At 48.2% G+C, this 26,328-nt stretch overlaps 3 protein-coding genes across 3 annotated transcripts; all 3 read left to right on the top strand.

Annotated features, from left to right (window-relative positions):
* The first annotated feature begins 486 nt into the window (after window positions 1-486).
* On the top strand, window positions 487-963 carry LOC129046703 (MIEF1 upstream open reading frame protein). The gene has a single exon (XM_054514888.1). The coding sequence runs from the start codon at window positions 738-740 to the stop codon at window positions 948-950; it is 213 nt and encodes a 70-aa protein (XP_054370863.1). The 5' UTR covers window positions 487-737; the 3' UTR covers window positions 951-963.
* A 22-nt stretch (window positions 964-985) lies between these two features.
* On the top strand, window positions 986-10,559 carry MIEF1 (mitochondrial elongation factor 1). Its single transcript, XM_036400942.2, has 5 exons — window positions 986-1,131; window positions 2,465-2,613; window positions 2,759-2,939; window positions 4,966-5,228; window positions 6,285-10,559. Exons 2-5 carry the CDS (start codon window positions 2,470-2,472, stop codon window positions 7,089-7,091), a joined length of 1,395 nt encoding a protein of 464 aa, XP_036256835.1. The 5' UTR covers window positions 986-1,131; window positions 2,465-2,469; the 3' UTR covers window positions 7,092-10,559.
* An 11,506-nt stretch (window positions 10,560-22,065) lies between these two features.
* Window positions 22,066-23,740, top strand: ATF4 (activating transcription factor 4). The gene is given in 3 exon segments (XM_036401069.2): window positions 22,066-22,292; window positions 22,804-23,025; window positions 23,028-23,740. Coding segments are annotated over 3 exon segments (1,062 nt in total). The 5' UTR covers window positions 22,066-22,075; the 3' UTR covers window positions 23,651-23,740.
* The last annotated feature ends 2,588 nt before the right edge of the window (window positions 23,741-26,328 follow it).

Below are 26,328 nucleotides of genomic sequence, written 5' to 3'. Positions count from 1 at the left end.
TCTTCTCCAACTTCACGGAATCCGCGCTTCGTGACCGTGGCGCACAGCAGACGCTGCCTCTCTGGCCAGCGCGCTATGTTGCGGCACACGGAGCCCCACACGGCGCACGGACCCCCCACACGGCACATGGAGCCCCAGACGGCGGGAGCCCCACACGGCACACGGAGCCCCACACGGCACACGGAGCCCCACATGGCACACGGAGCCCCGGGCGGCGGGAGCCCCACACGGCACACGGAGCCCCGGGCAGCGGAAGCCCGGGCTGCCGGGGCCCTTCCCGGCCGGAGCATCCCGGGCTGCTGGGGTGGGCCGGGCGCGGGCCGCTCCCCTCCCTCCCGGCCGCCAGGGGGCGGTAGCGCCGCGCCGCCGCCACCTCAGGCCCGCGCGGCTCGCTGCCCGCGGTGCCGGCGCTGCCATTGGCGGGCGCGGGGGCGCGGCCCGGAAGCGGAAGCGCGGCGCTACCGGGTGACCCCGGGAGCGGCCCGGAGCGGCCCCGCGCGCAGCCCGGTGAGAGCGGGGCGGCCACGCTCCTCCCGCGGGGCTGCAGCGGCCCCCGCGCCCGCCCGCGCCCCGGACCGGCCGTTACCCCGCGCCGTTGGACAGGCGGCCCCGGCACCGAGCGGGGCCCGCCACCGAGCGGCGGCCGGCGGGTCCCTCGGGGAGGGAGAAGCTGACCCGGATCCCGCCCTCGGTCACTCCTCTGCCGGTCGCCCGCCCGCACCGCACAGCTGTCCCCCATGGCCGCGTGGTCCCGGGAGGCGGTGCTGACTCTGTACCGGGCTCTGCTGCGCCGCGGCCGCGGCCTGCGCTACACCGACCGGGATTTCTACCTGGCCTCCATCCGCCGCGAGTTCCGCCGGAACCAGGGGCTGCAGCGGCTGGAGGACAAGGAAAGGCAGCTGGAGAAGGGGCAGGCTTTCCTGCGGAGCAGGCTCGGGGGCCTGGTTTAGCCATTCCCTGTAGCTCCCACCGGTCCCACGTACCTCCCTCTTCTTTCCAAAATCCCCTCGCCCACCAGAAGAGATGATTAACACTCACTACCCACCACTTTCTTGAAGAAGTCCTGAAGGTGCTTCCACAGGCACACCAGGAGGGCTCTCCTGTTCTCTTCATAAATGCATTAGGTCACAGGTAGGTCATTTACAATGATATAACCGTGTTCTTCATGCTGCTGTTACAGTGAGCTTTGCAAAAGTGTGGGGTTTGTTCTGCTTGGGGATGACAAGTGAATGAATTCTTAGTGCATCCAGGCAGGAACATTGCCGCTAGCTTGGCTTTAGAAAAAACAAAGAGCAGTTTTCAACCACCCCAGACAGGCAGGCAGGCTCAGATCCTTGGAGCCTTCAACACTGACTCAGAAAACAGCCCTAAAGTCACAGTGCAGGAGTTTCTTGGTGTTTTCATGTAGGTTCACTGGGGATCCCCCTATGGCTACAGTGATGGTAAAGTGTGTTTTACAGGATCACAGAATCATTGAAGTTGGAATAGGCCTCTGACATCATTGACTACTATCTTTGACTGATATCCACCTTGTAACTAAAAGGCACTGCCTGTCACGTCCAAGTTAAACACCCCCAGGGATGGTGACTCCATCACCTTGCTGGGCAGCCCAATCCAATGTCTAATTACCCATTCTGTGAGGAAATTCGTTCTGCTGTCCAGCTTGAGCCATCACTGGCACAGCTTGAGGCCATGGTGGCCTGAGAGACTCTTTAAATTTAAATCTCAAGGTCACATTTAATGGCAATTTGAGGACACAAAAGTACACATGTAAGAAAATATTCATCTCAGTGTTTTACATGATTTGTCTGAGAGTCAAACTCACCAGCCTCCAGGGCAGGAATAAACATCAAATGAAGGCAAGGGAGCTGTTCCTTTTATGATGTGTTGCGGTCTCTGCTGCTGATTCTTGGGCATCTTTGAAGTATCTGGGATTGGACACTGTTCAGAAATTAATCTGTGAATGGAAGCTCTGAGACTGCCTGTCACTTCTTGGGGAAGATTCCACTCTATGCCAGACAGTTGACCAACCCTGTATTGCCTTGTCTGTAAGCAAAATCACACTTGTTACATTAGAAATTACAAAATAAATTGGATGTGCTTTGGTTGGGAAGCACAAATTATAAGAAAAATACCAGAATAGTTAGAAGGTTTTGCTTAATACGCAGGATTTTATTGCAAAATACTGTGGAAGTAAATTTTGCTTTCTTTCATTAAACCTATTCAATTATTAGAAACCTCACCTCAAATTTGGATGTGTTCCCTGGGGCACTGGACGTTGCTTGGTCTGTACTGTCCTGGCACTGCTGGGAACAAGCAGCAATTTGAGGGAACATCATTAGAGAGGGTGCAGGGCTGGGTGGTCCCTTCCTGTGGTAAAACCTGGGGCAGCAGTGGGTGTGAGGTGTGGGAGGAGGGGGTGAACTGTCATTTTGTCCCACTGTGTGACTCCTGTCCCTCGCAGGTGAGATGGCAGGCGCTGGGCAGCGCAGAGGGAAGAAGGATGACAACGGCATCGGCACCGCCATTGACTTTGTGCTGGCCAACGCGCGGCTGGTGCTGGGCGTGGGCGGCGCCGCCATGCTGGGCATCGCCACGCTGGCCGTCAAGAGGGTGAGCGAGGGGATGAGAGAGGGAGGGAGAGAGGGAGGGAGTGCCACGGCCAGCACCGGGCACGGCTCTGGCAGCAGGGTGCTGGCAGTGGCCTGGGTACAATGCCAGCGTTGGCCCCTTGGTGACTCAAACCCTTCTGGTTTAGATGTACGACCGGGCAATCAGTGCTCCCAGCAGCCCCACTCGCTTGAGCCAGTCGGGAAAGAGAAGCTGGGAAGAGCCAAACTGGCTGGGCTCCTCCTCACGCCTGCTGACCCAGGACATGAAGAGCAGCCTCAGCCGCTCCCTGCAGACCCTTCCCACTGATCCATCAGCTGCAGACACTGGTAAGAGGCATGGTCATCCTCCTGCATCACAGAGTCATCCAGGCCTATAAACCCTGCATTTCTTTAATGGAATGCAGAAGAAGGAAATACCGTGTCTGGCCCAGGATTTTTATGTTTTTCTTTTAAGCAGGTGTACTGGTACCTTCAAGAATCAGAACTGACATTGGGAACAAGTCAGTAATGATCATCTATTTGCACTCTTTCTTCCTCTCATGACTTCATGATGTTAAGCTTTATTCTCCCCAATTTTTGCTCTTTCAATCTGAATATCTAATCTTTCCTGATAGAAAGCTATTCCATTCGTTTCAAGCACTCTGCTGCCTTTCTTTGGGCCATTCCAGTTTGCTTGCATCTTTTTAGGGGGAGAGTATTTGAGCTGTGAATGTACTATCAGTTTACAACAGTATTTCCTGTATTATTGCTACCATTTTCCGAATAATTTCTGGATCGATGTTTCCATGTTTAGTGCTGCTTATCACTGTGTTTCTCTTCAATAGTCTATAGGAAGTGTCCTGTAGTTTTCTTTCTGGATGGGATAATCAGTAATTTAGAATCCAGCCATGTTTTGTTATGTGTGGGTGGTTCTTTGTTCTCAGTGGTTTTACTTTCTATCCCCAATCACTCATATCAGGAGATTTATACTTGAAGATTTAAACTAAAATTTAGAATCAAGCTATTAATTTGATTTCCAAATTATTTTAAAGGAAGATATCTTTGGGATGGCAATAGGTTTTCTGTTGAGGAAACATTAAAAACTAGACAGCTGTGTTAAATGGGGTCTAGATCATTTGATTGGAGTCCCCAAGCATATGGGCTGAGTAATAAAAACATTGATGATGGTGTCTTAAATTCTTCAATTAGAAGTAAATTAAAATTCAGTATGCAAAAATAATTTTTTTTTCATAAATAGGCAATGAAATCCACTTCCCTATGGTTTAGTGCATTATTTCCTTTACACAAAAATTCAAATCTATCCAAAAGAACCCAGTGGGACAAGAGACAGCAGCTGCTGAGGCTAGGATAGATGGCTTTGTGTACAGCTTGGTCAGCCATTCCTCATGTGCTGTGTGGCCAAATCATCAAAAAAATCATCAAACAAAACTTGGCAACACCCAATTGCTTTAATGGGGCCAGTGACTTGGTGATTTCTCCTGCGCCCCTTAGGGATCACAGCCCTTCCAAAGTTCTCTTGGATCTGTAATTCCCCTTTAATTCTCATTGTTAGTTTCTGAAACTCTTCATCTATGTTAAGAGAAATCTGAAATGGATGGGAAGCATTGATTTATTTCTTTGGGAAACCAGTCAGAAAAGAAGGGACTCAGAGAATCTGTGCAGGTCAGATATTGTTTAGTAATGCAGATACAATGTAAACCTTGTGTTGTTGCATTGTGCCTCTGAGTGGGCTCTCTGATCTTTTTGCAGTGAAGGTTTCAGGGGGGTATCACTGGAGCTATGATGGCCTGAGCTGGGATGGCCTCAGGATCTGTCAGCTCATCATCCTAATAACTGTGCTGATCAGACTCCCAACAACTGTTTCATTTCCAGGTGGCACAGTCTTCTCTGATCTCACATGCTAGTCAGGACTGGGTTTCACTGGTAGTTTGTAATAATCTGTTTCAATGGTAAAAACTCAAAGACATCATGCTGGTTGTTCAAAAGCGTTTTATTCACTGATCTGGGATCACACTGAAAGCTTTTGAACTGGTAACAGCACTGAATTTTTCATTAAATTGAGCTGACATATTGCCCACTGTAGCCATTAAAATTACATCCTTGTACACAATATTAGTCTGGCTAAATTTCAAATCTAGTAACTTGTTTTCATCCATTTTGATGCTCTTACTAGTATGTTTTGAAGTTCCTCAGCGTGCCCCTTTGGAGTGGTAGCTGTGTAAAGCCTGCAAAATGTCTGCCAAGAGCTTTTTGAGACCTGGGAGGCCGCAGTTCCGCGCTGCAGATTCTGTTCTGCGCAACGCTTCGCAGCGAAATCAGCTGCAACCTCAACAGTTCTCCTTCTGTCCTGCAGACTTCTTTCGACCCACAAAGCCCAAGCCATCTGCCAAGAGGAGTCAGGTGGAGCTGAAGAAGTCCCGCCTTCGGCTGTCCCTGCAGGAGAAGCTGCTGGCGTACTACCGGCGGCGGGTGGCGATCCCAGCGGACGAGCAGGCTCGGGCCAAGCAGGCGGCCGTGGATATCTGCGCGGAGCTGCGCAGCTTCCTGCGCGCCAAGCTGCCCGACATGCCCCTGCGGGACATGTACCTCAGCGGCAGCCTCTACGATGACCTGCAGGTAACTCCTGGGCTCCTCGGTCAGGAGGCTGACCACGCAGGGGCGTTTCAGGCTTCCCTGGTGGCGCTGCTGGCTCAGCACCGCATTCCTCAGTAATAAGGCCCCTGCTGCTGCCTTTCCCACTGTGGAGCCAGGCGTTGATTTCCACAGTGCTGTTTGAACAAGCATGACCAGGCTGCTCTGTCATTGTCTGCAAAGCCTTTGCTTTCTTGTTTTGTCCTTCTTTGTTTCTCCTCTGTCTCTTCTTATAGTTGTGTTTTTCTTGCTGTTTCTCCGGTACATGTCTGTTTTCTCTCCATCCCTCTGTAACCATCCAAAAACATTCCCTTAGAACTCCCATGTATTCATGTAGGTCTTTCCTACCCTTTATTTTTTTTTTTTTTAATGCATGACAGACCTGGATTGGACAGCAGTCCCTGCTGCAATATCTCCCTGATGGCAAGATGCCCATGGCTATAGTGAGTGATTCAGAGGCACACTTCTTTTTTTGAGTCAGAGCTCTGGAATGGAGCATGGAATGTCCAGTGAAACTTAGACCTGGGGTCTTAATCACATTGATGAAAAGGGATCTTTAACAACCTTTTTCCAAACAATGTGGCAGACCAGGTGAGGGCAGTGTACCTAGCTGTAGCATTGGATTATTAAACCATGGCAACGGAAGCTTGTCAAGAAACTTGAAACTCTGTCTCCTGTTTAAATTGTCATGTGGTGTTGCTGTGCCCTAGGCCAGCTGCACCTCACAACCAAGGAGCAGATTTAAAGCAGTATGTGGCAGAATGATTCATCTATATGCAGTCCATGTCAGGTCTCTAAATAGTACATACCACGTAAGCACTAGCTTCAGCTATACCTTGGAATTATCCCACTGATGGCTGGAAATAGTCCTTCAGAATGCCTTTTAACAAAGGGAGGCTGGGAATCCCACGCAGAGAGGAAAGCGAGACAGCTGAATCCTTATTCCAGCTTCCTTTGGACAAAAGGCTATCTAAAGGTGGTGAATAAAATGAATGTGGAGTGAGAAAGCTTATTCTTACTGACTTTTCTCTCTTGTGAAAGGTAGTGACAGCTGACCACATCCAGCTCATTGTACCTCTCATGCTGGAGCAGAACCTGTGGTCGTGTATCCCCGGGGAGGACACTATCATGAACATTCCTGGCTTCTACTTGGTGCGTCGAGAAAACCCAGAGTACTTTCCTCGCGGGAGCAGCTACTGGGACCGCTGTGTGGTGGGAGGTTACCTTTCCCCCAAAACTGTAGCAGACACCTTTGAAAAAGTTGTAGCTGGGTCCATCAACTGGCCAGCAATCGGGAGTCTCTTGGACTATGTGATCCGTCCAGCGGCTCCCCCAGCAGATTTGACTCTGGAAGTCCAGTATGATGCAGATCGGCATCTTTTTATTGACTTTCTGCCATCCCTGACACTGGGGGACATCGTCCTCGTTGCCAAACCTCACCGACTGGCCCAGAATGACAACTTGTGGCGCCTGAGCCTGCGGCCAGCGGAAACGGCTCGCCTCCGCGCCCTGGACCAGGGGGATTCTGGCTGCCGCTGCTTGTGCCTCAAGATCTTCAAAGCAGTGTGCAAGTTAAACCCGGCTCTGGGACACCTCACTGCCAGCCAGCTCACCAATGTCATCCTGCACCTCTCCCAGGAGGAGTCTGACTGGTCCCAGGACATGCTGGCTGACCGCTTCTTGCAGGCCCTGAAGGGGCTGATCCGCCACTTGGAGGCTGGTGTCCTCCCTAGTGCCCTGAACCCCAAGGTGAACTTGTTCTCAGAGCTCACCCCTGAAGAAGTGGATGAGTTGGGCTACACCCTCTACAGCTCTCTGTCGGAGCCAGAGGTCTTGCTGCAGACGTAATGGGGCCTTACCTAGGGAAGTGTTGATAGGGTTTAGCCAATGCAGACTTTGATTACTGCAAATTATGTCTCCTCCACTTCTCCCTGTCTCCCTCTCTCTCTCTCTTCACCACTCTCCCCTTTTGGTTCATTAGTAATTCCTGCTTTGGAGTTGGTGCTCCCACTGAATTTCTTGGTGCTACTGGTCCATTTCCACCATCTCTGCCCCAACAGGTACCCATTGGCTAGGGAGGAGAGGCTTAAACTGCAGCTCTGAGATCTTCACATAAATTCTGATGAGTTTTTAGTGTCTACCAAAAAAAATAAACCAAACTATGCACTTCTTTCTTCTGTAGTACACTTACTGCAGCAAACCCTTTTTGGTCTGAAGAAGGTGGAACTGGGCTGGTAAATCCAGTGATGATTTTAGCAGACTTGCACTGAGGTTGTTTAATTTCCTCCAGCCTGATTTTGCCCTATGTTTCTTTTTCTCTGCTGTCCTACACTGTCTCACTTTCCTTTCTTTTATGTCCTTTTGGCCCAGTCATGCAGGGCAGACTGAGTGAGATATTTCGGATAGGGTTCTTTTTGTATTTCTGAGTGGATAATGATTACACTGGCAATATTTAGGGCTGTAGAGCTTGAAATTGAAGAATTCACGCAGCTCTTGCTCCCATGGAGCCTTCTCATCCTTTGGAAGCTGGGTTCAGGATTAAGGGCCAAAATTTGTCCAGTCTGCTGCAACACAACGTCCTGTACAGACAATTCTTGTTGAGGCTGTCACAGGGGAGGAAGGAGCCTTTGTGGTCTGGTTGTGTGATGAGGCTGAAGGAGCAGAGCTTGCTGTTCCTGCCTAGCCAGATCTACTGGGAAAGGCCTCGGGAGTGGAGAACAAGGCAGCTCTTCAATTGTCTCTGGCCTAGAGGAAGAGAGGGTGATTATAGGGGAGGGGTGGGAGACACACATGGGAATGGGGATTATTTTTTTTTTAACTTCCCCCCAAGAGCTTATGGCTGTTTTGGTTTACTGGAGGTGGAAACAAGACTGCATGCCTCAAAGGGCTTTGGAATAAGCACACACAAGCCAGATTCTCACCAGCTCTAAAGGCTGTGAAGGTGATAGAACTGAACTGGTGACATCAGCAAGGTTCTGTCCCATACAGTGATATTAGGGTACATATACAAAGCTGGCATTTAGGGATATATTAGCTTTGCCATCTGCTCTGTGTGCTTTAGTCTCCTCCCCAGAACTGAGGCTGTCCATCCCCTTCCTCATTACCATGTGCTGACTTTCCAGTGCTCCCATTTTACAAATACTCTTAGAAAGCTGGTGAGGGCACACCTTCCCATTCCATCTCTTTGGACCTGTTGGCAGTGCAGTTCTGCTCACTCCTGTCTGTGGCTGCTCTCAGGCTGTAGACTCTTTATACTCTGCATTTAGCCACCTGCTGTCTTCAGGAAGTAGGAGAGAAGGTGTCCCCCCGAATGTGGAGCTCTGTGTGTATCTCAAAAGACCAGCATAACTATTGTTTCAGAAACATGTTTGCCTTTTCCCTGCTTTAGGAGCTTTTTTCACCCTTGCTGTCCAGCCTCCTTAGCCAGTGGAGAGGAGTACTGTAGCAGCAGAGTTTGGAGGGAGCAGGAATCCTTTTTTCCTTTTCTCCTCCCTTCCTCTCAGGGCTTCCCCCATCTTTGAAAGAGAAGTTTCAAGGTGAATTTCAGGAGTGGAACCATGGAGGGAAGTCTTTCATCCTGGGTTTTTTTTAGAGGCAGTGGTGAGGTGAGGGAGGGAGCAATTTCTTGGACAATCCGTCCATTTTAGCCAGTGTGTCAGACAGCATTCTGTATACAGTGATAACGCAATGTTGCATTTTAAATTATTTAATCTTTAGGGTACTGGTATTTTCTAGACTGCCAGATGTGTACTTTGGAGTCTGTGTGTGTATATAAAGTCTATAGCCTATCAAAGGTTAACAGGAATCCCATTTGTATGACTTTGTGTTTTGCAGCAGTCAGTGTTGTTCAACTGTTGATTGCTCTTCACTCTGGTTCCCAGATTTTTCCCCCCCTCTTCCTTCCCTTGCCCCCCACTGCCTTTCTTATGTCAGCCTTTCTACCCTAAAAGCAGGCAGATGAGACTTGGAGCCTATAGGCTATTGGGAGGAATTCCCCTTGTTTTTAATTACTTGAAGGTCAACAAAAATATTAAAATATCTGGGTTGTCAGGAGTTCCCCCAAAGCTCATTTCTTCAGTGTGATGTCACCCCTCACTTGGTGCTGACTCCAGTACTGTGGTCTTCACATTTTAACAGCAGTGTGGCTGGAAATCATTAAAACTAGATACAAAAAAGAAAAGGTGAGATATGACCTGAGAACAGTTGTCACATACATATCTGTATATATAATTTTTTACATGAATGCTTTTACTTCTTCCTGGCAACCTAATGAATTAATATTTTATGGCCATTTTTTGCTGCTATTGAGCTCAATTTGTGTATCAAATGGAGACTGAAGCTGCCTTTTTGCCTTTTTTGTAGACTCTGCTCCACTTCACTTGCATCAACCATCTCCATCATTTCTTCCCTTCACTTTTGCCCTCCTCTGAGCTAGCCATGAGCCTGTTCTCAGGGGGCAAATGATCGCTTCCCACAGGCAGCCACCACAGCAGGCAATAGCTGCCCTGGCAGTGGCAGTCTTGACAAAGGCCAAAGATGTGATGGGTCACAGGGACACTGCAACTAGGAATATTTTAAGAGCAAGGTCAGGTATAAGAGGCAATAGAAACAGGGAAGGTGTAGGGAAAGTATGCAGGAAACAACCACTAATGCTGCACCCAGCCTTTGGGTCAAACAGAATGTTGCAGAGTCTTTCAAATTGGCACCTTTCAGTATTAAATGCAGTACATGTGTTGATGTACAGCCTGGAGGGCTGGCTTACCTGCAGGTGGGCTACTTCCTGGTCAAATCTGTAGCACAGAGCAGGAGAACCTAAAGCTGAATGTGAAAAGGGCAGCTCCAGGCCACCTTCCTGGCAGAGCGGCTCAGACAGATTGATTGTAAGAGGCCCAGGGCATGCATTGGGCTGGTGGCTGCCTCAGCTCCAAGAATGTCTCCCTGTGTTCTGCTCTAGCTTAGCTCACACAAGCTTCCATGAGATTGTCGTCTTATTCCCTGTAACCACAGGGTGAGGACCAACTTGCTCAGCTGTGGGTTTCACTGCTGCTGAGCTCCACTGCTAATCTTTCAAGTCAGATGGATTTCTTTTCTCGTGTTTAAAAACAATTATGGAAACAAGAGGCTGCTTTCTGCCCCCTGGCAAGCTGCCATCAGGGCCCTCATTCTTAGCATGTGGGCGCAGCAGTGAGAAGTGAAGAGATGATGCCTCATCTCGTCCAGGCCTGGAGGCTGTGGATTTGCAAAGGGGAAAGTCCAAGTGCATGATCTGTGACAAGAGTGTGTGGAATTCTGAAATAAAATTACTTTCCACAGTAACCTGGTTGTCTCTGGCGTGTTTATAAACAAAGGAACCGCTCTGCTTTCATCTTGGTGCTTCACCTTCATGCTGATACAATTCTGCACCACACCAGTGCTTGGGGACTGACATGCCCCATGCTGATTCACTTGCTTTCCCTTTGCAGCTCTGGGCACTCAGCACTTTGCAGCTTGTCTCGAGGGAGCAATCAGCTCTGCAGCAGCGTCCTGCCCCTGGCAGCTTCCACACCAGTCACAAGACGATGCGTAATTGTGGTGCGGAGCCTGTCCTCCTCTCCCCGATGTGCCCGGACAGGCACCTGCTTTTCATGTGGCTCCCCAGACTTCAGAGGCTTCCGTGCCTCTGGAATATTAAACTTTCCTGTGCGGGCTCCCCCACCCTTGTTCAGTCACACCCTGGTTTTTGTGTGCCAGGCCTCTCTTATCCAGGCATCAGCCTTGAGGCAGCGAGGAAGCTGCTTTGCCAGGGGCCCATGTCTGGTATGGTAAAGTTCTTTACAGTAATTCCCAGTTTTATGTGCCTGCCTGGGAAGGTGGAGTGGAAATGTTGGATGTCAAATAAGGTGTGAAGTCATGCTGCTGTTGATGGGTCTCAGGCTTCTTAATTCTTGGAAGACCGGCTACAGTGGCAACGTTGTCCATTAAGACTTGTCTTAATGAGGACTCTGTAATTAACTGTTTTAGAGGGTATTTTATGATACAAAGGGAGTCTACATCTCCAACTTTTTTTCTAATATTCTTTGCCTGCGTTGCTTTGCTTTTTTTTCCTTTAATCTGTTCTGTAGAAACAGATCAGATGAGATCAAGCACATTTCATGCCATACAGAGTCTTACAGGAGCAGCTAAAATAAGCTGCTCTTTGAAATCTGTGACAGGCATTATCCCCTCAAGTTAAAGCCCCTGGAATGCCTGGAGCCTGCAATACATGGTTAATAGAGACAGCGGTTTGCCCCTGTGCATGAAAGCTGTCCTGGCATGAAGAGGGAGGAAAGATCAAAAGATAAGTGTCTGTTTAATGTAAAGAAGAAATAATTGAGGGGAGTGATGATAATTATTGCAAGTATGGAAAAAGTTGCTACAAAGAAGAACACAAGTAGTTCTCCAGGCTGCAAAGACTTAGAATCTCTTTTGTTCTTAGCCTAAGGAACAAATACCCTAGGAGGAAAGTGAATTTTGGAATAAGCAAAATATTTTGCCCACTTTGTTATATAACCACAGTCCTGTCCTGGATATTAATATAGCTGAGTTTACATTTTCTTTATTTACTTTCACATCTCTTAATTTTAAAAATAAATACATAAATGCTGGCCTATTTTTTTTTATATAATCTTAAACTGGGGAAGAAGGATGACTGAACCCCAAATTTGAGATTATCATGCTAAATTGTTGAACTGCATTGATAATGTTTCTTTTTTTGTTCCCAAATACTTAGTTGCATACATGGTTTTTTAAGGTTTATTTTAATATTCTACACTTTAGAAAAGCTGCAGACAGCTGCTGCTTTTTAAATTTAGTCTCATATTAAAAAAAAGAAGCACCTCTTCCAACTTTTAGTTTCACAGAAAAAAAGAGGAGCCTCTTCCAAATGAGGAAATTTTCTTCCAGATAAGATATGTTTGCTCACTACCTGCACTATTCAGTGGCTCCAGCATGGCTTACTGAATCTGGGATTGGATCTTGAAATGTGGGGCTTTGCTCTCAGATGCAGCAAGGAAGAAATGGGAGATTCTACCTCTACCAGTGAAACCCTGTATTGGCTTCCAGCCCCAGGAGAACTGCTTGAGATATCTAGATTTTATCTTCTTTATCCTTGTCAGGCTGAGTTTATGATCTGAAGGATTCAAGAAATATCTTTCCCCTCCCTTTTATTCTTTTTTTTCTCTCTCTTTTCTTTTTTTTTTTTTTTTGTAACATTCAAACCTTCTTAGAATAGGTTTAATGTCCCTTGCACAATCAAGGATAAAACTTTTACCAGCATACTTTGAGAAGGACAGCATTACTCACAAGTCAAGGACCCAGAAATGTGCTTGGTGAGCAGGCTATTACTCTTTTCTTTACAGTATGTGATCCTGTGGAATAATCTTGCAAACAATAAGGCAAAAGAGGGTGGTAAAACCAGTGGGTAAGGCAGGGAAGATCTGAAGTCACTCTGTAGATAGGAAACATTCTTGTCATTTTACAAAAAGCAACGAGAGTGGGAGTGGGACACAGAGTTTGGCTCAAGGAAGTCAAACTTCTCATGATCTTAAGCTTTGCTAAGTACTCATGCAGAAGTCAGTTCTGAACCAAATCACATTAAACACACTAAAAGTTGGATTGATTTTTATTTTGCTGCCCTGGTTCAATTTCCCTGGCTGCTGTGGCTAAATAGCTCTTTGATCTGTCTATTAACACTCAGTGCTAAGCTTTTCAGGGGAAATATATAAAAATTCTAACCACGTTCTTCATGAAAAGCCTTCTCCATACAAATAAAGGACAAAAGTTGCTCACTTGTGTTACTTGTTTTGTTTAGGATTTTCTTTTGTTAGGCAACAATTCCCTGGCTTCAGTGCAATTCCACCTTTCCCCTTCCTCTCCCTGTGGTGGAATTGTCACTGTTCTACAGAAGCCCAGGGGTGATACTGTCCCATAAGACATCCCACTACAATGATCCCAGTCCTGTACAACCCTCTTGTCTCATTGTGCTCAGCATTGCAAAGGACAGGCCTCAGAGGCAGCAGACACAAGGGTACAGATGCAAATGTTGGACTGTGTTGGCTCTTTACCTCCCACAATGGGCATTACTTCAAAACTCCTAGAGCCCTGGTGGGCTCCTTACCTCCCTTGAAAGGCAAGATGCAATGGAAGCACTATGGCAGAATGACATTTTTGCTTTCAGATTCCTGAATTTATTTAGCACAGGGGACCTTGGAGACAGTAAGTACCAGCACTTACATGGATAATAAGATGTGAATCATATTTAGCTGCTGCTTGTTTGCAGCGCTGTCAGAGGTGTGCTGCAGCCAAGGCACTACAAGGCACAGCTGTCCCAGAGGCTGCAGAGCTGCAGCTCCCATGGTGCTTGTTAGAGAGCACATGGCAGGGGCCCAGCTGCCTGGCACTCACAGGGAGGCTGGGTTCTGCTCAGGCAAGGACGTGACCAAGGCACAAACCTTCTCTTTTCCAAACTGCTGCCTGTCGTTGTGAGAGAGACAGTAGAAAACACCTAGACCTAGTCTGGTGCCTTTTCTTAACCAAGGAGCAGTGAGCTTGTTGTTATGTATGCCCAATTATCCCATAATAAAAAAAACCCAAACAATATTTGCAATAGCAGCAATTTTAATTGAATAGTTTAGAAAATATATATTGAGAATATAATTTGATCAAAAATAAGGGATAATTTGGTTCCAGTAATAGCGCATAAGCAAAAGATAAACGCGGGGTACGAAGTGCAGGGTTCTGGACCCCTGTCATCTCACGTACGAGCCTGCCAAGTGAAGATTCCCCCCTTATATGCCATGTGTCAATGCCATCTCCTCCCATTTTCGATTCATCACACTTCTACCTCCGCCCTCATCACCGCCTTTGCTGCGCATGCTCCACCACTCGTTTTGGTGGTCGCACAAGTCTTTGGGGGTCGTCACTGATGAAGGCCTCTCTTCTTCCTCGATGTCCTTTAATTCATCTTTGGGTTACACCAAGCCAGTATAATGTAAGCCAAGACTAACATAGTACTGCATTTAAGCGTCAAAGCAATAAATCTCTTATAGCTGGCATTTTCCTGGGACCCAAGCAGATTTTCCCTTCCTTCTGTTAATTTTTAGTAACTATTGTCTCTTGCTTTTTTCTCCTGTCCTTGAACATCTGCAGGGAGGGGGGCTGGAGCCCCTCCTCTCCCTTTCTTGGCATTACAACTTTTAACTGTTTTATTATTTCCAAATATTAATTACTGTATCAATACTGATTACTGTTTCAATTTTATCAGCACGAATCATACCTATTTACCACATTATGTTTTGGGCTAGGAATCTTTCTCCTCTTTTTTTTTAATTTTTAAAAATTTTGTAACTTTTTCTTTTTCTATGTAAAACAAGATAATGACTGAAGAATAATGCATCTTCAGTCCATCACCTAGCACTGCCAAGGAGGATGTTTGGTGTCACCAGCAGACCGGTGACTCCCAAGCTTTGTGCCCTGGGACAGATTTACCCTTTTGTAAGCCTGCCCTGCCTGGGGGAGACCTGTATTTCTGATAAGTGCTCAGCATCCAAGCACATCTTACTGACATTGCATGACTGAGGTGAATGGCTCAAATGTTACCTTTCTGAACAGCACCAGCATTGCCTCAAACCCAGAGATGTCTCCTCCTGAAGCCAGGACAGGGCCTCAACAGTCTCACACTCTGAGTGCCTCCCCAGCAGAGCTGGGCTGCTGTGGCTGGCTCCTGACAGACCTGGGTTAGGTCTCAAACCAGTTCTCTCTGCAGTCAAGCACAGAAACCTCCTTCCAGTAAGAGAACTGCAAACCTCCCTCACCAGGCACCACAGCAATGGCAGCAAGAGGGCAGGTGGGTTGAGAGGACACAGCACCTACACAATATGGTACTTTGGCTGCAAAGTCTTCTTTGGGGACTATTATCCAGCCTGCCCATGGCCAGGCCACCTGTAACACACCTGAGGAGGCCACCTGTCAGTCCATGTACAAGTGCAGGGAGCAGAACAGGCTCAAAGTCTTCTGAAATGATCTTTCTAACATAATTTGCCAAATCCCCTAACACAGAGACCTTAGGAGAGAAAATAGCATTCCTTCAGGAAAAGCTATAAACTCAATGGTATCACAGTTGTGTCAACATCCGCCAGGATTTTTTCTCTTCTCCTTTGTAAACAAATATATATTAAAACAGTACAAAGTCTGCTGGTAAACACTGAGAAGCTGCTGCCTGTGGAGAGTGGAAAATTATTACTGAATAATGGCTGCTGTGTTCCTCCCCAGGGACCTGGGCAGCTCCAGCCTCAACAGTGATTTATCCTCAAATGAGTTTCAGAGCTTCATCTGAACATTTGTCGTGTCAGTGTTCTTGCTGAAGCTGCCTGCCAGCACCAGAATCAAAGAGACCTCATCTCACACACCCCCAAAAGATCCCTTGACTGCTCTAAGGGGCAGTGAGACACTGAAGGAGAACTCCACTGAAGTTAACTCACGCCCTGGTGACTGGGCTGGGATGCTGCAGTCTTATAATCTGTACCTGCTTGTCAGGCCTCAGGTCTTGCTAACTTCACATTGGTAGAAAATAAGCAATGTGCATTGTCACTGTCCTCCTCATCCTTTTGCACGGAAGGGCACAAGACACCTGGCAGGTGTGACTCCAGCAGATGCTGATAACTTGCAGGTACATACATTTTGATAGACACTGAGCACACAGTCTGCAGAGGGGTCACATCAACTACAGGCCCATGAAGAAAAATAGTTGACATGAAATGTGTTTCTGTTCATTGCTTGGATAACTGGAAAGCTTTTGTTTGTGTGCTAAACTGAGCCCACATGTTCTAATGCACATGAAGGATTATTCTTGACCCCCAAGTCCTTTCATCATAATAAAATAAGGCTGGACAATGAGACAACTAAAAATATCCCCTAATGGTCAGAACAAAAGTCAGAACCCCCTCCTCTCCCTCCTTCATGCATATTTTTTGTTAAACATAATATTCAGCCAGTTGTAGCTTTGCTTAGGAAACTCATGCTTGGGCAAGTTACAACTCACCTCCCTCTTACCAGATTTGCACAATGTTTTTACTTGTGGCAGCTGGCCACAGCCTGGCTGATTCTGAGTAACTATGCCTCTGGAGACACATTATTTTGTGAGCTATCAGCATGTGTTTGGCATGCCCAAGTTTGTTCAGTAAGAAAAATGTAGGTGGACAACCAGGGTTGTTTCCATAACTGTGTGAAATAATTGAACTGTAAGTTGCAGATGTAAATTGCAGATTTAATCCTCTTTTTTATTAGTCTCATTTCTAATGTCAGGGATATTTACATAGCAGGATGGAAACAGAAGACAGTGAGGGAGTGGGTAAGCAGTGAATGATTTATTAGAGATTCCATTTGGTGTACTAGTCCAAAACAAACGAGGCAGAGCATATGGATAACTTATTTTGTATGTAATAAAAGATGGATGTTAATACCTGCCAGCCTGATCTTTAATCATATATATTTGCTTTTTGATCTAGTTTTAAAATGGAACATCTATAAAGCAATCCCTAAAGAGCTTACAATGAGAATCTGGCAGAAAATATCTTTCAGATACCTGTTTGTACCACATGAAGAAAGAAGCAAGCAAGTACTGTGAATTAGTCTGTGCCATAGAGGTTGTAGATAATTCTCCCTCAAAATTGCTCAAAATGTCTCTCTGCTTTGCCTCATTCCTCCCTTGTGTTTTCCTCAGCACTCTGTCTCCAGGAAAAATTCCTGCTAGTCTCTGGAAATGCTTTGTTCATTGAAGTAGAGGGTAAGGCTTCCTGTCCCTCCTGATGGAAGGTTCAAAGGACTCAAGTTATCCCTCATTAGAATCCCCTTGGGGCTTGCCTGACATTAACCCTTCTGCAAAGCAGGCAGTGCCCCCTCCTCCCCAGGCAGCCCAGCAGAGCCCAGGGCCAGCAGAAAGCCCATCTGCTCCTTCTCCGGGGCACTGAGGCTCAGCGGGGCCCAAAGCTGCCTGCCCAGTGCCACCATGGCCATCATGCACTCTCCCAGTGCAGTGTCAGCCCACCTTCCCCCTGGCTGCAGCTTTCTCCAGAGAAGAGCAGACATCTGTGTCACTGTTACTTTTGCTGGTTTCCCCCCCCCCCCCCGGCCCCAGCCATTCCCACTCCTCCCAGCACCCCTGCTCCCCTGCTAGAAAGGCCCAGCACTTCCCTGCCACTGACAGTCCCTGAGAGCGTCCCATGCAGCCTGTCTAGACTGTGTGAGGGATGTTACTATGGAAACATTTACGTCCTCTCTGTCTTTAGTGTGCTTACTAGCAGCATTCAGCATGTTTGTCTCCCGTATTCTTGCTGGTGGAAGAAGAAAATCTTTTCTTTAAAATGTTTACTTTATCAAGAAAACAACAACAACAACAACCAAAAACCAGAGAGGTTATAAAAGCCCATATATTGACCTTCAATCCTAAGGAAGGAGGAGGGTGAATGAGGAGTATTAGTTTTCCACCTCCTGATGCTGTTTGGCTGGAGGTGGCTCTCTGCCGTGCTGGATTTATCAGGGCACTTCATTGCTTCCCAGCCAGGCCCTTGGCCTCTCCTGCAGCGAGCTCTGGAAGAGCAGCTCCTCTCTCCTGCAGCTGGCCCCTCGTTTCTGTGTCAGGATGGATCTTGCTTATCCCAGGAGTTCCCTTTGCTGAGGTTCCCAGGACAGGAAAATAAGATCCATGGTGATAAAGCTGTTAACATGACAGCAGGACTTAACTCACCATGCACACAAATTGGTGCTCCCTCAGAAGACACCTTTTTGTGCTGGAAATTAAATTTTCTTCAGAGCTGCTCAGTCTCTGAGCAACAAATATATTATGTAATATTGGAAAGAAATTATTTTTTTAGACACTTTTGAGTTAGTAAAGAGTAGCTAGTAGTTCTGTGCTTAGAAATACTGGTAATTTCTTTTGTACAAAAATTCCCAAAAATTGTTATTTGTGCTTTAAAATAAAGTGTCTTCTACCTTGGTTTAAAAAATCTAGACACAGTGGAGATATGTCTGACATAATATCTACAAAAGAAGAAAGATAATTTATGAAGGAATTGGGCTTGTAGGTCATTAAATGATCTAACAGTTATTCTGCAGTTCTGCAGCAAACAGGGGAAATTATGCTTTTCTCTAAATGGCTGGCTTCTTGTTACTTGATTTCACTTTCTGGATTGGAGATTGTTACAGAAAATCTGTCTGGAACTCATAATACAGATGAATTTCCACCTCAGTTCACACACAAAAGGGAAAGCAGGCAGCTGGGAAACAGGCAGATCTGGGTTAAGTTCCTCATTGCCTACTTCATTTTTGCTTACGTGATTCTTGCGCACACATTCCCAGAGTCCTTCCAGAGAAATCTATAATTATCTTTTCAGGATGAAGGATTGCGTGTATAAATATTGGGTGCATTTCTGTTTGTTTAGCTGCTATTATGGTCATACAATCGGCCTTTTCACTTAAAGGAAGGGAAGGCAGGCAGGGCAGTGGATGTGAGAGCTCTCCCTTAGCCAGTGAGGACATGGAAGTGCTGTCCACCCATCCACACAGCCAATCACCCACTCGGCTTCTTTAAAAGCTGCTGCATCCTCTCAATTCTCCTTGGAGGCAAGATCTGCCTCCTCCATAGTGTTTATCAGAACAGTTATCTCAGACTGCTCTACTGCTACAGTGGTGTTTGTTGGCACTGGAGGACATTTTTCTCTGCCTCCTCTATTTTAATGAGTCATTTCAAATTCTGTGCTTACAAAGAAAGAGAGAAAGAATTAATCAAAACCAACCAACCAAAATAAAACAGCAACAAACCAACATATAGGGAAAATTGCCCTTTTTAATTCAGCAGCCAGCGCTCACATTACAGATGTCATACAGTGACATACTCTGCTTTGTAGTGACAGTGCTAAGACCAGACTGCTAAAAGTAAAAATTAGGTCACGCTCCGTCCTTGCAAATCATCAACCAGTTTTTTAAGACATTCCAGGCAGTTAGACCTGAGCAAACAAGGTGAAGGCTATGGCTTTACCCAAATACTACTGAAGCCTTAAATGGAAAATAGTGGAGCCTTTTGCAGAAGTAGCTGAGAGCAAGCTGAGTTGCAGGATGAGGGTGTTTGAACAAAGTCCCACTGCAGCTCTTAGAGCTGATGGTGCTGTCAAAGTGGAAAATCAACATTTGAATCTGGGTAACTCTGACACAGTGAGGAATGACACAGGTATTGAAACTCCCAGCTCACCGGAGCTGTCCAGTGCCTGTGTGACCCGACTGAAAGGATGATGAAGGAACTGAAGCCAGTGGAAACGTGTTGACCCCTGTGAGTTTCTTGCTGTGAGCTGTCTCAGTGGGGACCAGGCTAGATGGTGGAACTGTTTAAGCAGGAACTGGGTGGGGAAAGAGTCCTAACTTTCTTTCCTGGAAGCAGGTTGATTTGGATCAGATAAAATGCAAAACCGCACTTTGAAAGCTACCCAAGGTGACACTGCCCTTTGTAGATGCGAGGCTCTACAGGCGATCAATTAATGCTCACACCAGTCGAGTGATGTCTGCACAGAGAAGAGAGAAGCAACTACATCAGCATGAAATTGCACGGCAGACGACATTTTTATTCCTCACCTGTGGAGTAACCAACTTGATTTTCAGCCCTTGCATGGGTTGAAGGCACTAGTTTGACTGATACTGTCGGCTGCCGGGCAGCGCGGCTCTGCAGCCAGGCTCCTCAGAAGCCTCTCGGGTCGGTGCGGCGCCATGGCCGCTGTGAGGCTGCGGGCAGACGCCCTCCTGTACGCACAAAAACAAACAGCCCGGAGCCCGTAATCTACGCACTCCATGTGTGGGGCAGGCAGGGAGGGAAGGCAGCGCGTTATCTAAGGGAGCAGGAGGCCATGGCGGGCTGCCGCCGCCTCGGGGGCGCCATGCCAGCGCCTCAGCCGGGGCCGCAGCCGCCAGCTCCCGCCTGACTTCAGCGGGGCTTTGTGTGGCCAACAAAAGGAGCCGTTGGAAATCGAAGTGGGGAGCACTCTGCTTCAGAGGGGCACGTCAGGGGAAACGCAGGGCTGCCGTCAGCGGGCGCCATTTTCCTGCCCGGCCGCTCGTTCTCGACCCGCTCCCAGCATCATCTTTATTTCCCCCACCCCGTCCAGCCGCCATTTTCCCACCCGCTGTTCCTTCTGCCCCGCTTCCCCTCCGCATTGGTCTCCTCCGAGCCCTGGCCAATGACAGCCCACGGGGCACGTAAACGACTCTCCCACAGCCAATGAGCGCCGCCCTTCCCACGTGGTGAGCTGCGTGACGTCTTCCGCGCGAGCTCCGGGTCTTTGTTGGCGGGTAAAATTCCCCCCCCCCCCCCCCCCAACGCTCCCCGCGGGGGGGGGGGGGGGGGGGGGGCGCGTCCTCAGTCGCTCTGGTCACGTGTCACAGCCGCGCCCGAAGTAGGGGTGCCGACGCGCATGTATACATCATATAGTCCCTTCTTCACTGTTCCGTCGTGGAGCTGTGGCGTTTTGTCGGCGGCTCCTGTGTTTAACTCGTAGTAGAACGGCAGGAGAGAAGCCCACAAAGACAGGCCACAGGCCCCGAGCTGCTGGTGACAGGCAGGTGACGCCTGGCGGAAGGATACCTCAGCGCTGCAGCTTTTCTGGACACGCGTCCATATATAAAAGCGGAGCAGCGCCGGTGCCACCTCATTGTTTCCTGTCGCCGAGAGAGGAGGTTGTGTGCGTGGCTCTGTCAGTGTGCGCAGCACCTCCCGCGCGGCGCGGATAAGAGCAGCCCTCCCTCCCCTGGCCGCCATGGCTCTTTAAGGCGGCAGGGCCAGCGGCGGCATCGGCCAGTGCACCAGGGGCAGCAGCAGCGGCGGCGGCCTCAGCACACCCCCGGCATCTGCAACCATGGCGTGAGTATCGTGTGTGAGGGACGGCTGCTCCCTCTCTTGTGTGGTGATAGGCGCCCTCTTACCCTCTTGGGATGCGTTTAATGCGCGTGTGGTGTTTGTAGGTTTCTCACGGGGAGCGGGGGGAAATATCTAGGTATACTAATGTAATACACTAATTACCTAGTTACGCCCAAATGGGTGCGAGGTGGGGAGCTCTTTGTAGAGCGAAAATGGGTGCGGCGAGTGTCAGAAATAACAGGAAATGCCATTTCGAAAGAATTTACGAGCGTCTACGTTTCCTATCGTTCGAAAAACCTTGCTTTCGAAAAAATCTGGCATTTTATTCTGTAATATTTATTTTCTGAGATTTTCATGGGAATAAGGGACTCTCCCAGGGAGGATTTCTTGGCTCTCGCGAGGGAACGTGCTGCTGTATGTAAGGGAAAATGGGGCATTAGAGGTTGTAGGGTTTTGAGTCTTACGGACCACGTGCTGGAATCGCAGATAGATGAACGGGCTTGTTACTCATCTGGCTTCAATAGTAATGTTAAGTGTTGTAGTAATGTAGCGTTAAGCCTGCCCTGGCCATGGGGCGCGCAGTCCTGTGCGGTGCTGGAGCCGCGGTGGAAACGTGGCAGGACACAAAATGGCGGTGGCACCGCGAAATGGCGACGGGTGGGCGGGGCCGGCCCCGAGGGAGGCGGGGGACGCGCAGCAGCACAGAAATAAAGAATTGAGATAATTTGTGAAGTTCCGCCGTGCTCCCTGAGGCGCCCCCGGTAGAAAAGGCTACTATGTTGGTCGAACCAAATACTGATGGGTGCAAGTTCTGTTCGCAGGTTTTTCACGGCATCGCACAGCAGCATTGCTGTAGTCGACGAAAAAACCTTCTACTTGTCTACATCCTTCGACGTCAAAGCATTAAAAGCTGACGAAAATGAGCTTCTTGAACAACGAGATGCTGTTGGGGGATTCAATATCCCCCTTCAGCCAGCCGTGTTCGGTGGCTGAGGAAAGTCTGGGACTCCTAGATGACTACCTGGAGGTGGCCGAGCCCCTCGGTTCGCATGGGTTCTCCAGCGACAAGGCTAAGGCAGTCTCCTCCAATTGGCTTGCTGTGGACAGTTTAGGCAACACCATAGATAGCAGTCAGGGTAAGGTATTACTTCTTTTCGTAAAGGGCAACAATTACATAGTAACACAACATTCCAGTTGAAATTAAATTGCTAGGTTTTCTTAAATCTGAAGGCGATCTTAGGTGTGTTACCTGGGCTTGGAAAGAGTGTATGCTATGCTGCTTACCCTACAAACATTTGCTGGTTATGGTAAAGTGCCTCTTGTGCTGGCCTTAAAATAACACACCAGCTGTTTCTGTTCCTTGACAGAGGTAACAATAAGAAAGCATGGTTGTATGTTGTGAATGTCCCTGAATTCTTCTGGTATTTAAATAGGAGGGTTGGAATGTCACAAGAGCTGGTTATGTTGTACCCTGCAGTTTGAGGAGCTTAATGAAAGAGTATTTTTTCCTGATGGTCTACTCTTTGTGCTATAATACATGAGAGAGCAAGGATGCTGAGTTGATAAACTGATAGATTGTTTTCATAAGCTTGAGTTGCACTGTGAGATGGCTTACTGAAGTGGTAATCTACTTTCTGTATTGTGCAGAGGATGCCTTCTCTGGCATGGAGTGGATGGTGGAGAAGATGGATCTGAAGGAATTTGATTTTGATGCCCTGTTAGGTATGGAACATCTGGAAGCCACCGTCTCACCAGACGAGCTGATGGCCACGTTGGAAGACACGTGTGATCTATTTAATGCTACCATCCAGGAATTTCACAACAAAGAACTTCCACTGATGAATAACGTAATCACCCATCTCCCCGAATCCCCGTTGGAGCAGATCCAATGGCCCCATTGGCTTCCCTTTGGTCTTTTCCCCTCTCCCCAGGGTCTCTGACTTCCACTTCAGACCACTCATTTAGTTTAGAACTAGGAAGTGAAGTGGATGTTCTGGAAGGAGAAAGAAAGAGGGAGTACCCCACTGTGGTGGTGGTGATCACCAAGTCTGAGAAAGAGGATGAGAACCACTCAGATGATAGTGGAATATGCATGAGCCCAGACTCCTACCTGGGAACCCCCCAACACAGCCCCACCAATTCACTTGGATCCCCCAATGGCAACCAGTTCCCTGCAGATGCCCCTTGTGGCTCTGTGCAGTCCAAACCATACGATCATCCTGCAGAGAAGGTAGTGTCAGCTAAGGTGAAAGGAGAAAAGAAAATGGATAAGAAACTAAAAAAGATGGAGCAGAATAAAACTGCTGCCACGCGTTACCGGCAGAAAAAGAGGGCGGAGCAGGAGGCACTGTCTGGGGAGTGCAGAGAGTTGGAGCAGAAGAACCAGGCCCTGAAGGAGAAAGCAGATTCCCTTAGTAAGGAAATTCAGTACTTAAAAGATCTGATAGAAGAGGTCCGCAAGGCCAAGGGCAAAAGAGCTAGAGTCCCTGAGTAGGGTAGTCAGCAGTGTTGTGTGCATGTATATAAGCTTCCTGCTAAAGCTGTGTATTGCTGTCTAATAAATAATTTTGTAGTAAATGTGCAATGATGGTGTGTGATGAGTGGTACCTGTAAAACCAGCATGACTTGAACCACACCTCGGTGTAAGTACAAGCACAACAAGCTATTGTGTGTCTGGCGAGTGCAGTGTGTCACTTGGTGCTGCTTGTTCTGGGTGTGGATGCAGTGCAAGTGCACAGAGTGCTTGGAACTGGAGTGTGTGGAAAGTGTTGCAGTTGACTTGGCCCCTCAACAATTTACATGTATTCTAAAGTAACACTGAGGGTTTTCAGCAATTTGTAAGCCCATTGAAACAAGTGAGATTGGAGAGTCATGGAAGACATAAAGTCAGTAATACCATGTGGTGGGAGGTGCTTATTTTCAGATGTGGGTATTTCTCTGAAGGGAGGAAAAGAGTCCAGGGACAAAATAAAGTTGTGAACACTGGTTTAAGAAAGCTTGTTAGGAGACAAAGTTCAGAGCAAGCACCAGTGTTCACTATCCTGTGGGTCTCCCTAGTGCCAAAACCAGAGCAGGAGCTGTTGACTGGCCCTGTCAAACTGGTGTGAGCTGGGCCAAGTGGATGGGGATTACTGATGGGTCATGTTCCTGTATCAGTGTGAAAGTCTGCTTCAGCCAGCCACTGATGAGTCAAATTTTTAAAGATAATTCTGCCTTTATATGGCCAAGGCTGTAGCTGAGTTGGTCCATAGAACTAGTTCAGCTCTGATCCTGCCTCAGCTGTGCAGGGAGGGTACTGATGTGCTGGAGCACCTGTGTTTGTGTGGGGGTGTTGGGGGTGTTAAGGATTTGGGATGTGCCATTTTAAAACTACTTCATCTATGCTCAATTTATTTTTTTGGCCACTGATACCCCCATTTAACACTGCTTAATCCCTTTGGCATATGGACACACCACTAGTGTGGCTTCCTCAGCTGCTGGGCTCAGGTGCTGGACATCTGAGCCTGGCTGGCACACATGCAGTGCAGTGACATCAGGGCTCCAGTCTGTGCTGGAGTGGGGAGGGGCAAGGTCCTTAGGGAAACCTTGGAGAATGGTTTCTCCATGGGCTGGAGTGGAGAGGGGAGAGGTCCTTAAGGGAACCTTGGGGAATGGTTTCTCCAGTTGCAGCCTGCTGAGGGTCATGGTCTCTGACATTTGAGCTCCTTAAGCTCTCAGGTTAGGGCTGCAGTCCTTCATCCCTGCTCCTTGCCCAAGCCCTTAGAGTGAGGTGGGATAACAGCTGTGCGCTGGGGGCCTGGTGTGCCAAGGCTGCTCCAGCCCAGGGATGGTGCTGCTGGCAGCAGGAGCTGGTTGCTGCCATGGAGGGCTGAATGGCCGGGCCCTCAGAGGCACCTGTCTGTGCTTACAGCTGTGCCTGGTTGCTATTTACAAGAAGGGTCCCCATCAGGAGTTAGGGCTTGTGTCACACTGTGGAGGGGGTGGATAACTAAGACCCTCCCCTTGGAATCATGTTTGAGTAGTCTCAAACCTCCTGGGTAAGGGCACTGGTGACCAGGTACCGTATGAATGGGGTGCACTGCAAACTGGAGACTGCAAGCAGGGACAAGGAACTCTGTTGTGGTTTAGGAGGTAGACCAATGTAATAGGTGTCCTTCAATTCAGCTGCATCAACCAGGTTGGGGATGGGGATCATTAGAGGCAGAAAAGCCCCAAGGTTTTGGTCAAATTTGCACCTGAGGTGTCATTGTGCTTGGTCTCAGTTGAGCCGCAGAAAAGTGGCTGTGAGTCTATCAGTCGGTGGCCTCCCTGTGTAGGGGAAAACCCTCCTCTCCTCCTCATACTGATTCCCCCTTCCCACCACAGGGCAATCACCTCCTCTTCCCTTAGAGCCATAACAACTTCTGCTTACACCTGGCAGCAGCCAGGGCTGAGGGAGCATCTCCTGTGTTCTGCTACCCTTACCCAGTTCTCCTGAAGCCTGAAAAATTAGCAGCACGTTTATCCCCTCCCCACCCCTGTCTGTGGGGTGGGGAGGGGGTAAATGCCCTGGCAGCCCTGGCAGGACTGTCGGTGAGCCACTTGTGGCTAAAACCAATTTTTCTCTGCATTCATGCTCTGCAAGTGGATGAGCTGGCCAGTAAGTTCATGATTCTGGTTTCTACAGCCCTGCAGAGGGTAGGCAGGTCCAATTTACCAAATGACACTCACTCCAGGGAAGGTAGATCAGAGCTGGAACAGGTGAGGAGGAATGCATGATGCATCCACGCTGCTTTGCTCTCTGCAGCCATGTGAGTGCTTTTCAGAACTCCTTGCAGTAGAATCAGAAACCTGCCCTTAAAGAGCAGTCAGCACCGTCAGTGCTTGCTGAGGCTCCGAGCTTGTGGTTTTGCAGAGGCAGCCCATATGGCAATCTCCTGCAACGCCTGCTTGAAATGACGCTGTGTTTCCATACTTAGTAACTTAGTTAAGATTTTACAGGGGCTGGAGATCAGGGCTGACTCTTCCTCTGCATTTTTTATCTAGACTTTTCCTCCAGGCTTCAGTTAGGCACAGCAAGCATCACGCCACTTGGCTCTGCAGCCCAGCAGCTTGTCCAGCCTGCAGCAGGAGCCAAGGAACACCCAGGACACCGTCACAAGCTCCAGCCCACAAGGGTAAAATGTCTGATGG

The sequence above is a fragment of the Molothrus ater genome, chromosome 5 (assembly GCF_012460135.2).
Source record: "Molothrus ater isolate BHLD 08-10-18 breed brown headed cowbird chromosome 5, BPBGC_Mater_1.1, whole genome shotgun sequence".
In the NCBI taxonomy this organism is placed as follows: domain Eukaryota; kingdom Metazoa; phylum Chordata; class Aves; order Passeriformes; family Icteridae; genus Molothrus; species Molothrus ater.
Note: the sequence above shows the minus strand (reverse complement) of the source record. Positions and strands in the feature narration are given on the sequence as shown.